General features: G+C 46.1%; 1 protein-coding gene across 18 annotated transcripts in view; it reads right to left on the reverse strand.

Moving 5' to 3' along the window:
* The window catches only part of hfp (Poly(U)-binding-splicing factor hfp), a 94490-nt gene that overhangs the window by 31654 nt on the left and 46727 nt on the right, over positions 1 to 16109 (reverse strand). For 13 of the 18 annotated variants that reach the window (XM_089578328.1, XM_089578325.1, XM_089578324.1 and 10 more), the window contains 2 exons: positions 9204 to 9424; positions 893 to 1020 (listed from right to left, as the gene is read on the reverse strand). In XM_089578328.1, the coding sequence (XP_089434454.1) occupies positions 893 to 1020; positions 9204 to 9424 (349 nt within the window). Of the gene's footprint in view, positions 1 to 892; positions 1021 to 7764; positions 7884 to 9203; positions 9425 to 16109 lie in introns of those variants that run through there. The other 5 variants (XM_089578327.1, XM_089578326.1, XM_089578340.1 and 2 more) reach the window with 3 other exon arrangements.

Here is a 16109-nt window from a genome sequence, read left to right on the forward strand (position 1 = left end):
TCAAACCTTTGAGAGGGTGAGTGTTGTTCAAACCACACCAAGGAGGCAGCGAAAAAAAAAAAAGCCAGTCGACACACGTTGCCCTAAAATGTGAAGAGAAAGGCCGGACAGCCGACAGCCTTGCAATCCTACCAACAAAGAACCATTGGGGAGCTTCCTTTGTTGTTGGTCACCTCTGCCCTGTCTACGGTGCCATCAACAACTGCAAGCAAGCTTCCGCTGCATGTGTGCTAGGCGCGGTTCTGATTGGTGGTGCCCAATCTCAGCACTAGGGTGAGTGAAATGAGTGAGTTAAACGTGCTGATGTCTGATCTTTCCATTTCAAATTTTCAAAGTGCAGTAACTTTCCTTGGCATGCTCCGATTTCAATATTTTTTTGCACTGGTCTCAGGAACGCATGATAAATCTACTTAATGATATAAGTTGGTACCGAGGAAAACACTGCGATGCCCCTTTAACACTGCAGTTTTTTTTAAATCCCATCTGGCTAGGGCACAGAAAACTTAACAAGGGAAGAACAGGAAAACACAAGCTCAGGCTTGCTATTTTTTGCCTTTCTGTTCCTGAACAAGCCTTCCGTAGAAAAAACTGAAAATTCTTCAAAACCTTAACTCTACTTCATGAGGTTGGCATCCTGTCATCCTCTTCACGTGTGAATTAGGTCTGTGTGTTGTGGTTTGCATGTGTCTTCTTTTCTCCACATTTTTCACATGCTGTGTTTATACCGAAGAATGTACCACTCACGAGCCTGTGATTTCATGTCGGTGGCGAGAAATGAGTGGGAGCAAACAACGCACAAATGGCTCACAAAGAGTGGTCTACAGACATTAAGGCTTTCTGGTAAAGCCCTAGCATGATGGAGGTGCACACAAAGATTGAAAGAGATGCTCACCTCTGAATGTCGGATTCTGTCAGATCCTGGTGGACGGATGCGATGTAGATGCGGTTGTAGGTCTTGGCCTCTTCCATAATCTGGTCCAGAATAGGTGCTGCCTGTGGCATGTTGCTAGGTCGTCCAACCTGAACCAAGCAGTGGAGAAAGCCAGCTAAGGCATTAGCACGCACACAGTTCACACACAGATGAATACAGTAGCCAACCAATTTTTCAGAACATTTCGGACTTTATTGAAGTAACGTCACAAACATCACAAAAAAGTGTACATATTAAAAATTACTACTTGGACCCTCTGGAGTTCAAAAGTTCAGATTTTTTGGACTAGAACAGATGGCACCAAGACTTCGTGGAGTCCAAATGTTTGCTTTTCCAGCCCAACTTTGCTGCAAGTGAGCATCGTTGCCACAACAGCCCAACTCTTCACCATAGTGGAAGGCACCACCTTGCATTAAAACAGATTCGACCAGATTGATTAACATGTATAGGCCTAGCAGTTTCTGTTCCTCATTATTGCCACTCGATTTAAAGGCATGTTTCATTAACATTGAGCTGGCCACAAAAGAGACGCAAGCCTGGACACATGATCGCATTGATAACAGGGCAGCAGTAGCTCCCGCTGGGGCTCATACAGTGTTGCCCAAGGTGCAGGGGCAACAAGGAAAAGGGGGGAGACAGGTTCTCCCACATCATGAATGGCAGTTTGCCAATATCCCCCAAGAGAAATGTATACAACAGCTGCATCTTCCCGGCACTCACCGATGGGGCAGAAATGTGGAGGCTAACAAAGAGGGTTCAGCTTAAGTTAAGGACAATGCAGGGAGCTATGGAAAGAAAAATGATAGGTGTAACTCTAAGAGACCGGAAGCGGGCGGAGTGGGTCAGGGATCAAACACGGGTTAATAACATCCTAGTCGAAATCAAGAGAAAGAAATGGGCTTGGGCAGGGCACGCAATGCAAAGGCAAGATAACCGCTGGTCCTTAAAGGCCCAACTCCAATCCCACTTCCGAGGCGTCGCGCCACGCGCTGGCGTGCTGAGCACCGCGCAGCATCGGGCGTCGAGAGAGGCACACATTTCCATTCTCCGGCAACTGGCTCGCGCTGCTCGCGTCTGGGTTGATGTTGCTAAAAGCAGTTCGACTGCCAAGAGTGGTGAGAGGTAGTAATTCGCGTAAATAAATGATATTAAAACGTGTGGAATGTACTTGGTACACAAATAATTAAGCACGCCTTTTCACTGTGATGCTGTATTGCAAAACCTGCAGCGCCATCGACACTCGCTCACTCTGTGCTCGCGTGCGGCGCCGCACGTCAAATATCTGGCAGGGACAGATCGAAGCGTCGACGCTCGCGCTGCTCGCGTGTGACGTCGCGCGCATGCGCAGACTGGTTCTGGCTGACGCGCGTGACGCCTGGCGCGCGGTGACGCGCGGCGCAAGTGTGTTTGGAGTTGAGGCTTAAGGGTGACGGAGCGGATTCCAATAGATGGTTTGGTTTGGTTTGGTTTATGGAGTTTAACGTCCCAAAGCAACTAAGGCTATGAGAGACGCCGTAGTGGAGGGCTCCGGAAATTTCGACCACCTGGGGTTCTTTAACGTGCACTGACATCGCACAGTACACGGGCCTCTAGAATTTCGCCTCCAAAGAAATTCAACCGCCTCGGCCGGGATCGAACCCGCGCCTTTCGGGTCAGCAGCCGAGCACCATAGCCACTGAGCCACCACGGCGGGCTAGGATTCCAATAGAAGGCAAACGCAGCAGAGAGTGAAAGATCCTGCGTCTTTTGGGTATTTAAAGTATTCAAGAAAGAGTTAAGCGCCGTTGCACGTAAGTCTATCTTTCTTCAGAAAAACAACCAATCAAAATTGGTAAGGGGTTGACCTATACTCAGAGCAGACCTATTTGCGGAGTCTAAAGTAGTTTTGGAGGAGCAGTGGGCAGTACGCACCCCGTGCTCATGCCCATTCCCGGCAGGATGCACGGGGCTCCAGGTGTCAAAAAAAAAAAAAAAGTTGTTAATTCGTATGAAAATTGGTTCCAATAAACAAAATTTTAATTGCATGCTGTTTACCTGGTTCTTTTGTTCTGGCGGTAGCTTCCACTGACGAGTGGTAGCCAGCATGAGGGCAAACTGCCAATCATCTCAGAAGCCTGAGTCGTGCCAAAATCCGTAACTACAGACCATTTGCAGTTCGGTTTGCCGCTAGTCTGTTGGGCCCCACATGAGTGTGGAAGGCAGGGTGGAGCACAATTTTTCGCTTTTGATCTGCACTGGCTTCACACTGTTGTCCTTGTGATCCGTTCATTGTGTGTTTTGTTGCTTTGGATTGCGTGTGCCATGACGCCATGCCATGGGAAACTACAGAACAAAATGAGCCGGGTGGGGGCGCATGGGTCGACTTATATTTACAGTAAACTTTTTTTTGACCACTAAGAGCTATGAGTTAGGGGGTAGCCTTTTACGCGTCAGTATGTGGTAATCGCAAAGTTAGTCCAATAAAGGCAGCGTGTTTCCACACCAAAATTTTTGCCTTGGTCCCATTTTTTTTTTTCTGTGTTCATTAATTTGAAAACCCCAAATATTTTTCGTGGTCCCAATTACTACAAAGTAACGAGGTTTTACTGTATCTGCTTCAGAATCCACCTTGCATTATATTCAAAATCAAAGTACAAATATAGCTTGGTTTCTATTTTCCGCGCTGCTCCTCGAGATAGTTCCAACAACCGAGCTTTTGACCTGTGAGGGGTCAGCTTTTTGTCAACCTTGGGCAGTAGAGGCAAAGTGCATGGCTTGCACGGGCATAAGACAGAGTGGCTACGAACATGCACGGCCGGTCTCGACGCGCTCGCACGCTCTCTCTTACGGCCTGCGCATGAGGGGCAGTTGCTACCTATCACCGCAACTCTTCGGGGGCGCTGCGAGCCAACCCTCTCAGCTCGAAGGGAGCCGCTGAAATGTACCCTCGAGGTAGCCTTGGCGCGCGCTGGTTCGGATACTTTGCACATATTGCTCAACGGCTGCTCCGAGCACTGAACAAAAACCTGACAAAAGTATCTTATGCAGCCACCGCTATCGGCACGCAAAGCAGGGAACTAGTAGATGGATCTCAAAACATTGAAGTTGGCATGCAGTGATGGCACATAGTATTAGCGGGCAGGGCTGTATCATTTGCGACTGACAGGAATAAAAGTGAGGCAAGATATTTCACTGAGAAACCAGGGTTACGAAAAATTTATTTTCATCTTCAGGGCTGGCACACTCTCTGTCAGCACTTAAAAATGTATGAAGAAAACAAATGCACTTGCCCCTTAAAAACGTTCAAATGTATCTGTGCCACCTGTTCTCACTGCGCGAAACATGCCAGATCAGAAAAAGATACTTTGCTCTTTGAAACTCCGACATCGTTTCACATACAGTGGACTCCTTTTAAGGGGAGATGCTACCCGGAAAAACTTTATTTTTTGTCACAGCTCAATGAAACTTGCACCATTTAAAGAGTTTGAGCTCTTCTTTTCAAATTTGCTCTTAGTTTTTTGATAGCTCATTTGGTTCATTTCTTGCACACCATACAATGCTAGAAACAATGCATGTTTGTGCACACTTTGGTGATTACAGGAAGTGTAACAGTACACTAAAAGTTAGCTCATATTGCCCCAATGAACAGTAGAATTCAATAACGCATAAAAATATAGTGTTCCATTACTGTTCTCTTCTAGAAAAAATTTCGAATGTGAAGTTTCAGTTCTACCATTCCCAACAAAGAAACTTTTGAAATTATTTTACTTAATATGTTTGGTAAAAGCTTTAAAAGTAGCTTCTTTGAATTCAGGACGTGCTAAAGCTTAACCATGCCAATTTTCATTGCGATTGGACTGCAAAAAGTGCTCAAAGTTTAGGACAAAAATGGGACAAAATGATGGTTTGGTTTGGTTTATGGGGTTTAACGTCCCAAAGCGACTAAGGCTATGAGAGACGCCGTAGTGGAGGGCTCCGGAAATTTCGACCGCCTGGGGTTCTTTAACGTGCACTGACATCGCAGAGTACACGGGCCTCGAATTTCTCCTCCAAAGAAATGAGGAACAGAGAAAAACGCGTTTGAAAGTTTAAAAACATGTTTACTACCGTACTACTCAGTCAATGTTAATGAAATTTGCACAGAATGCCAGCAAGGATGTCTCATAAGAGGGCACAAAGCTAGAAGGCACCAGCCCCATATGTCAGCCCCTCACAGTCCTTGTGAGCCGACTCTTCCAGACGGGCCTTCTTCGTGCCTGCCTCGCCTGCAGTCAGCTGTCTGGCTTGTTCACGGTTTTCGGCGGCAGCTTTCGTCACGGCAGCATGCACTTTTCTGCCAATAGCAGTAAAAGCCTTGCTGTGGTGCACCGGTTTCGCAAAACCCATTATCGCACAAAACCGCAAAAGCTGCTCATGTCCGACGCCGATCACGCGCTCAGCGACCACAGATTTCACGTTCACGGTGAAGGTAACGCGTGCACTGCCGCGGACGGACGCCTCATCACTGCCATTGCACGATCGAGATATGCGGCTTGAAGAATACTTTGATGAAACAACTGTTGTCGGACACGCGTTCCAAAAACGATACGAGTCCTTTCCGTTTTGCGGCCGATTCTCTGACAGAGATAACATCGTCAGCAGGCGGGGCACCCCGAGCCGTTGACAAGGTCGTGTATGCACATTCGTAAACATTGGTAAATTGGTTTTTGAGGAAAGGAAATGGCGCAGTATCTGTCTCACATATATCGGCGGACACCTGAACCGTGCCGTAAGAGAAGGGAGGAAGGTGGGAGATAAAGAAGAAAGAGGTGCCATAGTGGAGGTCTCCGGAATAATTTTGGCCACCTGGGGGTCTTTAACGTGCACTGATATCGCACAGCACACGGGCGCCTCTTGAGTTTCGCCTCCATAGAAACGAGGCCGCCGCGGTCGGGTTCGAACCCGGGTACTCCGGCTCGGTAGACGAGGGCCTTACCACTGTGCTACCGCGGCGGGTTAACTTAAAAAAAAAACGCCCAGGAGAGCTAGAAACGACGACTTTGGATAGTGAAGTTCACCATTCTCTTGAGTACACAGAAGTTTTTACAGAGGACTGCTAGTGTTGTTCATCGTCACAAGCATGTAAGCAAGGTGTGCGGAGCATGAGGCAGCTGCATAGATGACTTCACATGGCAAACCTTTCGTTCACGCTTTTAATCAAAGCAACACAACAGTACACCATAGCCACAAAATGATATGCGCAGCTTCACTACACTTGCTGAGAAACGTCACCTTGTCAGCAAGACGCGCGAAGCATGAGGCACATGGCAGACCTTTCATTCACAAGCTAAACACAGTGACAAAACCAGCACCGTCAAACACGAGAAAAAATGTGCCCATGCGCGCTGAATGTGCAAAATCTGCTCCCGCGCTGCCGCAGAAAGGGTCGGCTCGCAGCGCCCTCTTGCGGAGATCAGCTGTGGGGCAGCGCAGAGAAAAATACTTTGTCCTCTCGGCGCCTGCTCAGGCCATAAGGAGAGAGCGAGAGACCGGCTGTGGAACACGGAAAGCAGGTGGCATGAGCCACTGAGGAAAGGAAGGCAGTGAAAGAGCTGTATAGGGAAGAGCCAATGAACACAGTAGCTCAAAACACGAAGCAGCGGTGACAAGAAACTAAAGTGTGGCAGCACAGCAGTGACGACGGCTTGGAGCTTAGCCAAGCTGTGTGAAATGAGGTGTGATGAACAGCCCCACTGCTCACACACAGATACAATGCAAATGATCATATAAAGAGGAACGTATGAGAAAAGGCTCCTTCAATGATGGCTTGTCCCCAGCAGGCGAAGGCTACATGAGAGATCACTAATGTTTGCTACCTACATTGTGGGACTTTGGAGTGCTCACAGTGATAAGCAAGGTGTGTATAATATGCAGAATTATCAATGCTTCAAGTCGTCGTCTTGCATCGTGGGGGAAAGGCATGGTGTCCTATGACAGCATGGACTGTCTTTAATGTAAGGTTTAAGTGGAACATTGGTGTCAGGTCACAGGTGCATGAGCTGGAAGGCGTCCATACAGCAAGCAGTTCTGACTTGAAAAATAAACCATGCTGCTTCTGACAAGCAGTTCGCATGCCGCAGGAAGGCTGACACGGAAGCTTTAGTAAAGGCCATTTGCTTGCAGAAAGTAAGCATCATGTTATAACCATCTTGCATAAATGCTACTATAACACTGGTCATGAAGCTTCAATGTACTTCTATGATCTTCAAAAGCTACCTGGAGTAGCCACACTATTGCTGCTTCTAATTTGAGTTTGGCATCATTGGCACGAATCTGAAGCACATGGCACCAGGTGTGACAAGTTGTGCGTGCATGTAACCAAAACTTCTGTCAGCACTGCTTAGTCAACTGCTGTAGAAAAGGAGAAGTGAAGAACTCTCTTGGCAAGAATACTTGTGCTCAACCAGAAATGCCAGCAAAATGCTTTTATCTCCCCTGCACTACTAAGTGCTACTGCTGTGCTGTCTCCATACACTTTTTGTGTCCAACAGTTACTGCATGTTATCATACAAGTGGTAATGCTTTGTGGCCACCTTAAAGCATTACCATTCCTTCCATTTTTTACAGAAAACTAATTTCTCACAAAAAGTGGAGTACCGCACAATGGCAACTTATAACATTCTACGGTCGAACCCGATTATATCGAACTCAGATTGAATTAACCTTTATATTGAATAACTTCTGAGCCCCGTAAGGCTACAATGTGAACGAATAGGAAAACGTACAGCTACATCATACAAAAATTAGATTCAGTAGATAAAACTTCAGACAACACCGGGCGACTGAAGAAGCTGGCTCTCCTGCGCTCAACACACCTCCGGGGGTTAGCGTCCCTGCAGGTCCGATCGAACTCTGGACAACTTCAGTCGACCCAAGAAGCAGGCTTTCCCCGAGCACATCGCTGGAGGTTAGCTTTCCCGCACGGGCCTGCGGGTGCTATGGTGCTGCGTAGCGCAGACAGACCAATGATGACTGATTTTTCATGACGCAGGCGGCGGGCGCGTACCCAGCTGCGCAGGATATGCATCTTTTGCCCGTTGCACCAGTTGCGGGCATGCTGTTCGCAAGTATGGTGTGTTGAGCTGCCATCGGCAATTTCACATGGTTTTCGTTGTCTCTGTGCATGCGCAATGGCAGCCGCGAAACGGTAGCACCTCTCCTTTTCCGTGAAACTAAAAATTGCCAATTGAGTAGAACAAGGTGAGAAGAAATACGAAGTCACCACAGCGTACAAGATTCCAAGAACCACACTGAGCACCATTTTGAAGAACAAGGCTAATGCGGGAAAGAAACCCGGAGCTTGTGGCACCAGATCTGTACACACAGCTGTGTAAGAAGATGTTGAGAAAACTGCATACAAATGGTTCCTCGGCATCTGCCTCACCGTAGACAACAGCTGTGCCCACCACTGCAGTGCTTGTTTCAGCAACATTGCACTTCGCTTCCTGCCACCAAAACGCTATGTCAGTGCTTCAACCCTTGGAACAGGGGATAACCCACACAGTGAAGATTAGTTGTAAGAAACATCTAACTAAACGGCTCCTGCAGAGCCCAAGGACTGGAAGAGACCCAAAAACTGACCTCTTAAGCACCCTACCTGTGCTAAGTGGGTCATCAAAAACGAAACTATACAGAACTGCTTTCGACGTTCTGGCCTCTGTTTTCCAAGAGAAGACTGAGCAAATTCATTGTCAGGTGAGCTTGACGAATCTGCCGCGGGTCTTGATATGTGGAACCAGTTGTTCGAATTTCCTGAAGTTATTTGAAGTGGGGAAGCCATAGATGATTTTGTTCCGCAGACGACAAATGAAACCATGGGAGAGTTTGCAGACGAAGAAATCGCTGCCGACATCATGGATAACCAGGACACCTCTGATGCAAATTGTGACGAGGATGTGAGAGGATCTGCGCTACATGCTCCGTGCGCTCAGCATGGTTCGTCGATATTGTGCGCTAGTAGAAGGCTGCGGTCTAAGCTGTTCGGAGTGCAACGATAACCCTGAAAAAGGTGTTTTCTCCGAGGCAATGAAGATAAAACAAAAAATTCCAGACTATTTCACTCGGTAATCGGCACGCAGTAAGTGGCCATGATAGAAATACATTTTTTCCCATCTCAATGTGTTTGTATGCTGCTAAATTTACTGCTACTTTTATATCGAATTGCAAGTTACACTGAACACACTTTTTTGAGTTGAGTATATGCGGGTTCGACTGTACTGTAGTACAGATAGGAGTGAGGAGGTAAATCACCCACCTTGATGTTGCGGCCACCAATGAGCACACCATTCATCTGTTCCAAGGCCAGCTGGGCTGCTTCGGGCAGTTCATACTCAACAAAGGCAAAGCCTTTGTGTTTCTGCGTCACTGGGTCCCAGGACATGTTGATGGACTTTATGGGGCCGAAAGGCCGGAACGCTTGCTTGATGGTGTCCTCCTTGAGCTCGAAACTGATGCTGCCCACGTACACCCTGCACCACCCGTGTGGACGACTCACCCTCTGTGCAAATGGCACATTCACACACCCACAACAATGGTCCCCTGGTTCAACTACTAACCTCAAGGTTTCTACATTCTGCTCAAACTCCAGCAAAGCGTTTTATGAAACCAACAAGCAATTAAGTGGCAGTCCGGCGCAAGATCTTGTCAACCTCTAGGAGCTCACTGTCTTGACTGTCCTCTCCCAAGTAGGCACTGCAATTCTCCAGTTATAACAACGCCCTTTAGACACAAAGGATGTTCCAAAATTCGACTTATCGGATATGCTTGATTCCAGTGCGCACCTTTTATCCGGAAAATATTGCCTAAATATTACGTGTTATAATGGAGTACAAAAATGAAACTATGCCAGCAACACCCTATTATCATCTGCGTCACAAAGTGGCGGTTTGGTATTTCTTACTTCATTGTGACATTAGAGTGGTTGCAATAAAGACTGCTTATTCCAAGCAAGAAGAAAATTCATTTCTTCATGAAAGTATGAATATCTGATGCTCTTTACAATCGAAGGCATTGCATTTTTTAGCATGAAAGCGCTACTTCACCAGCAAAGCTGGAAAGCTCAAGGTATCCGGGAAGCCTCAACCTTTGACCTTTGGCTGGCCAGTGGCAGAGGAATTGCGCAGCGAACATCGCTGCCATAAACAACAGAGCTTTCGCCATCAACACCGCTACGGAAAGTGCCATCTTGAATTCAAAGGGATTTAATTGGACGAATTGGCTTGAATGTACTTGACAATTTGTGTACCTCATTGTTGCTCTATCGCGGTGGCTATAAAGAAGACAGCGTCAGTGTCCACTGTGGCTCAGATGACGCCCTATCCTGGTGGGAAAAAGATGGGTGGGCAGTCTGGGGCATTCTCTTCTGCATGCTTCTTACCGCGACCCTCGCCTTGTGCATTCAGCAGCAACGAAGAGGATCAATGTGTAGAAAATCATTTTTTTGTGAAGACTTTTGTAAAAAAGTGCAAAACAACGGTAATGTAAAGGTCCTAAAAAGTTATTTCGTACCACCTAGTGATGACAAAGAACAAGAATTTTAGAAATGGCTAATGGTACAAGCTTTAAAGAAGGTCAGGTAACCTCAATGACCATCCTTGGCTGGGCAAGGACTTTGAGGCTCCCAACAAATCGAACAGATACATAAGCCTTCCTCTCAGCAGTGAGAAAGTGGCTGAGGTGGGATTAAAAAGTCTGGTCGTTGCAATAAATTGACTATATTTTATGAAATCTGCAGTTTGTTTAAAATATCTGCTCTCTTAAATGCTTAAAAACACATGATACATAAATGAGTGCATCTTCCCCCAAGAGCAATGTTGGTTGGAATGGTATATGTTCACTGTAAAACACAGTAAAATGTCCTCCCTGTTTCCAGTTTCCTGCACAAAAATAAAACATGATTTGTGATTTACTGTTAGGTCGTCTCAGCACTGTTCACATAGTGGCTTGTCTTGTTTTGTCAGTATGAAGTTATGTGCAAGGTGTGTGTGCACCCTATACAAAGGCAGCAGAGAATCACTCCCTTGAAACACTTCCTGATCCGTGCATGACTTCCATTCACCTAAAACTGGCTTTATCAAGTGTAGTTTGTTATTTACTTTGTTGTTCCAAATGGACTACCATTTTTTCCTTACTTTAAGATGTACTAAGTTCGTGCAATCTTTAAATGGTATATTTTCTTTTTCTGCTTACTTGTCATACAAGTCTGCTCTCGTCTTTAATTCCGACATGACTCGGGACCCAGCAGAGTTTTATGTTTTTTTCCTTGAGCTGTGGCTATTATTGTAGCAACAGAGTGATCCGTTCGGCGTTTTAATCACTCGCCACCACACACATTCTTTTTCTACAACACAACAACCACCATTTATTTACATGGATGAGAAAAGGCGGCACACTCCACCATCGCCCATGGCAAATCCACAACACCTGCACACACTCCTAAAACATACTGCCGACTCCCTCACTCACACTGCCTGACAACCCGTCTCTGTCCCCACCGCGACCGTCCCGACCCTCTCCCAGAAAAGGGCATATAATCCCCTCCGAGGTCGTCGTGCGGGGAGGTTCGGCGCGTTCGGCGCCCACTGGTCTCAAGGTAAGGGGGTAATGCCCTGTGCGGCTACCAACGTCCGTTCTAACAATTATTATGTTCAGTAAAATACCACCAAGTAGTGGAGTGACTGCATTTCTACAGTGAAGAGCTGTAAGTACACTTTAGAAGTCTGTGTTATTCATACTGTTTTGTGAGGCTCTCGGTTACTATTTTTTCTATGGCTGCACAGACTGTGCAACATTCAGCAGTGAAGATGGATCCACACTGTGGAAGTCTTCCTATTTCCTTCCAATTTCCTTGTACCACTGCGCTTCCATCGTAAACATCAGTTTTTGAACCACCAGTGTAAAGGTCCACCAAACCACTGTATTTTACTTCGAGTGCAAGAAATTCCTGTACACTCGACAACCGAAAATCCGCACTCCTTAATTTTTCGGACATGCTTAATTATTCTGACTTTTTCGCGGCATCGCAACACGGCCCATAAAGTCTATGAATGAGAGAGCTTGAAATTTTGGGCACACCGCCACTGACTGCTCAATGTTTCACACCTCGTTTGCACTCGCCGCCAATACCCAAGCCGCCATATTATGTGTATAGTGGAACCTCTAATTAGAACTGCAAGAAATATCGAGAACCTCATCAAACAAAACAAAAGCCAAGCTAAAAGGAGCCTCACAAATGGCAGGGCTATTCTACACGAGTCAGCACATTGCACCTGCGCTGTTTCGAACCACATAAACTTGAACACTAGTCACAGTTCACGGAACTCATTCATCCTCAAGTCTTTCGTCCAGATTACAGGAAGAAGAGTGAAGAGCGTGGGAGGTGTACGGCTTCACGTAGACGGTGAGAGCGGAAGAAAATGATGGTGCATATCAAAGCAAGAAAATCGGTCAACAACTGCAGTTTCGATGACAGGCAGGGCGCACACATTATGCACAAGCCACCTCAGAATGCATATCACTGGTTACGATGCCAATTTTGGCTCCAGTCACTAGGCCTAATTACGGACAAAACGCCAATGGAGTGCTTGCTTCAGCCTTTCGTCGGTTCTTATCGCTTCCCCATCTTCGTCTTCTTATCGCTACGGGCCTTTCATACTATGGGCGTAGCGCAGTTCCCACAGCGGCGGGTTCGCTTTCACATCTAGACTTTGTCCCAGCTGATGCGTTCATTGGTGACGTGCCGAAGGCAGTACCGCCACCGTACGCAGAGCTCGTGAAAGCGGTCGCCATGCGTCGTGCACACAGACGATGGGCACCGAGATTTAGTGATCAGGAGCTTCACAAGTGCACATAACTACTGACCGCACCCTCCAGCAAAAGTGAATAAGTTAGTGATTTTTTCTGGTGAAATTTAACTTTTCGGACAATTTTGTGGTCCCTATAGAGTCCGTAATATCGGTCATTGACTGTAATTACATGTTCTGGAGTTTGCTTTTTACGGAACTATGTAAGATTGAAATTGCAGATTGCAGGAAAGTTGCACCATGGAGGCAGTGGATCTCATCTTTGCGCAATGCCCGGTAATGTGTTTAGTACGACGAGATTCAGACACCTCTTCAAAATGCAAGAGCTGTGGCCTTACAGCTTGCGGCTGTTGTAAACAGTGTTCTAGATAGGCACTTTGTGACTATGGGGTAACATAGAAGTTTTGGCAGTGAACAAATTTTTAAAATATATGAGCATGCAAGCATGGCTCTCCTGTCTGCAAGTGGAGGTTTGTTGGTTTCTACATAGAGACTGTTTATGGGCACTGTCCTATATGCACCAGTTGAAAGACGCAAGCCTTAATTTTGTACTGGGTCCAGTTGTTTCAAGTAGGACGGCCTAAGCAGGAGCGCACAACACAGCGATAAATTTGTAGAAGGCATGCCCAATCAGAACCATAGTGTTCGCGTGAAAGAACTTCAAGTATGTTCAGATATTGGGAAGCTTTCTTTTTAAAAGCGTTTATGCAAAATAGGAAAGCGAGTTTTCTGTCAGAAGTTGTGCCTAGAAACTTGTGTTCATTTGTTACGGGTAACTGTGTTTTATTCAGGTGTAATGTGGGATCAGTCTGTAAGCCTTGTTTCAGTGAAAAAAGATTGGCCACTGTTTTCAGAAACCATTTCTGTCTGCCCAAGTTGCCAGTTTATTTATTGTTAACTCGATTTGTCTTTCAAATGTTGATATGTTGGTGGATGTGCAAGCTATCTGACAATCATCAACACAGACTGAATATGTAATGGACCTTGGGAATGCAGTGGAACCTCGATTATATGTCGCCCGGTTACGTGACGACACGCATTTTACAACGAATCGGTTTGGTCCTGGCAAAACTCCCATAGAGACAATGTATTAAAATCCTCGATTATTCGACGCAATTATAAGCCAACTCTGCTTCGTACAAAGGCTCTGGTACAGCGCAGAAAAAAAAAAAAGCTCCAAGCAGACGCAGGCCGTCCCGTAGGCACATTGTAGCCAGCTGATAATGAATGCGAAATCTTCCCCTTAAAAGAAGTCCCAACGAAAACAGCGCAAACTTCACGAAGGACGCAGAGAGGAGACGAGACACAGGCGCTGTCTCACACACAGACACAGCGCCCGTGTCTCGTCTCCCCGTGAATTTTGCGCTGTTTTCGTTGTGATGAAAAACCAACTAGCTCGTGATGTGTTCCCCAAAAGAAAGCAAAAGCACTCGAAAAGGCGGCTCCCGTCAACCACAGCGGTAGCCGGGGCATAAAGAAAGGCCGTGCCAACCGCGCACCGGGCCTGCTTTTTCTTTTTTTTTTTAACGGCAAGCCCTCTGGCAACAAGAATGTTGTACTACTGCATTTTAGCTGAGAAAAAAAAAAAAAAAGCAGGATCAAATCTGTGACGTCGAATAAGCACTCTGCAAGGACATTTATCACCGCCTTAGTGATACTACAAATATTAAAAATTAAATGGGAAACAGATGAGTCTTATTTTCAGATCCGAAACTGACACAAGCACTGGAATGTGCCACCACTTCCTCTATCCGGCATGGGCCGCTGCTTCTCTTTGTGCTGCAGAGCGCTCTGATAGCGTGCTTTCCTTCTTGGTCTGCATAGAATTTGGCGTATTTTCGGCTGCGACCGGTGTGGCTCACGATGTCACGGAGTCGAAAGCCGCTGACCCTGGGAGAAAAACTTCGAATAATAGAAGAGGCCGAGAAACGGAAAGGAGCTACAAACGAGGACATGGACGACGTTACGGAAGCTAGCATGTCTATTATTACCTATGCAGATGTGTTGCGCAGCGTCGACAACATTCGGCGGTTCGTTTGTGCTCACGACAAAGACTGTGACCTGCTGTCAGATGTTGCAACTCTTGAGAGGAAACTAATGCGTCGCGGCTGGGCAAATGCCCACAAAAAAATCGCAGATTTATTTTAAAGGTGAGAATTAACAGTTGCTCACACTTCCTGTGAACAAATGCTTGAGTGTTGACATTTTTCTTTCTTTTTGCCACACGCTTGCCACACGCTTGTTCAGGTCGTTGCTATCGGTTTTTCGGGCAAGACTGAACGCTACTGCCCATATTCTTCGTTTTTCGATTATACGATGCCCGGATTACACGAAGGTTTTGCGTGGTCCTCTCAAAGTCGTATAATCGAGGTTCCAATGTATTGTGCTCAAAGAATTCATTTTTACAATACAGAGTGTTGTGCTTAAAACAAACCCTTGAGGAACTCCATTTTCCTGAATGAAATTCCTTGAAAGGTTTGAACCTATGCGTACATGGAATGAACAATTACATAAGTTCAACATCCTGCCAAGGATGCCAAGCTCAGCCAGGTCGTTAAGAATACCAAACCTCCGGGTTGCATCATAGGCCTTCTTTAAGTAAAAAAGCTTTTCGGACAGTATTTTCAAGTCGAACTAAACGGTCAGTTGTCAAGCATTCCTTTTTACTGATGAACATCGAGAAGCTTACGGGTTCCTATAACGAAGGTTAATCTAATATATTCAAGACACTTTCAAAAGGTTTTGCAAGACAGCTGCTGAGAGCTAAGGGTCTAACTGCAGGAGAGGTTCGTGGTTTTCCTGGTTTTAAAAATGGAACGATAATGGCTTTCAAGCTTCGGGTATTTTCCCCCGATACCCAAACTTTGTTTAAAAATCCCAAAGGTGCTTCTACAGCATGCTCAGAGAGATGGGCTAGCTTTTGATACTGCATGTCATCAGGGTCGGGTGCAGTTGGCTTGCCAGCAGGCAGTACTGTATGGATCTCTTCAACCGCAATTAAATTACTGTATGATTCACATGTACTACCCCTTGTCAGCAGTAGTTTCTCAGCTCTGTTTCCGTATTTTAGAAATGATTCTGTGTAGTGTGATGAACTGGAAACTGCAGAAAAATATTCGCCCAAAATGTCTGCCTGTTCTTCTAATCTTGTCTGTATATCATAGGCAGTCAGGAGGGGAAATGGGAATGGGGAGTAATTGCCATTTAGTTTTTGAACCTTCCTCCACATTTTTTTATTTTGATGTGGTTGAGCTGTTTATGGACAGCACAAAACTTTGCCACAGTTCTTTCGGCACTGTGGCGGATGTATCAGGCTTTCGCTCTCGCTTTTTTTAAATTTATGAAATTCTTCTGCGCTG

The sequence above is a fragment of the Amblyomma mixtum genome, chromosome 3 (genome assembly GCF_055824585.1).
Source record: "Amblyomma mixtum isolate Tamu chromosome 3, ASM5582458v1, whole genome shotgun sequence".
In the NCBI taxonomy this organism is placed as follows: domain Eukaryota; kingdom Metazoa; phylum Arthropoda; class Arachnida; order Ixodida; family Ixodidae; genus Amblyomma; species Amblyomma mixtum.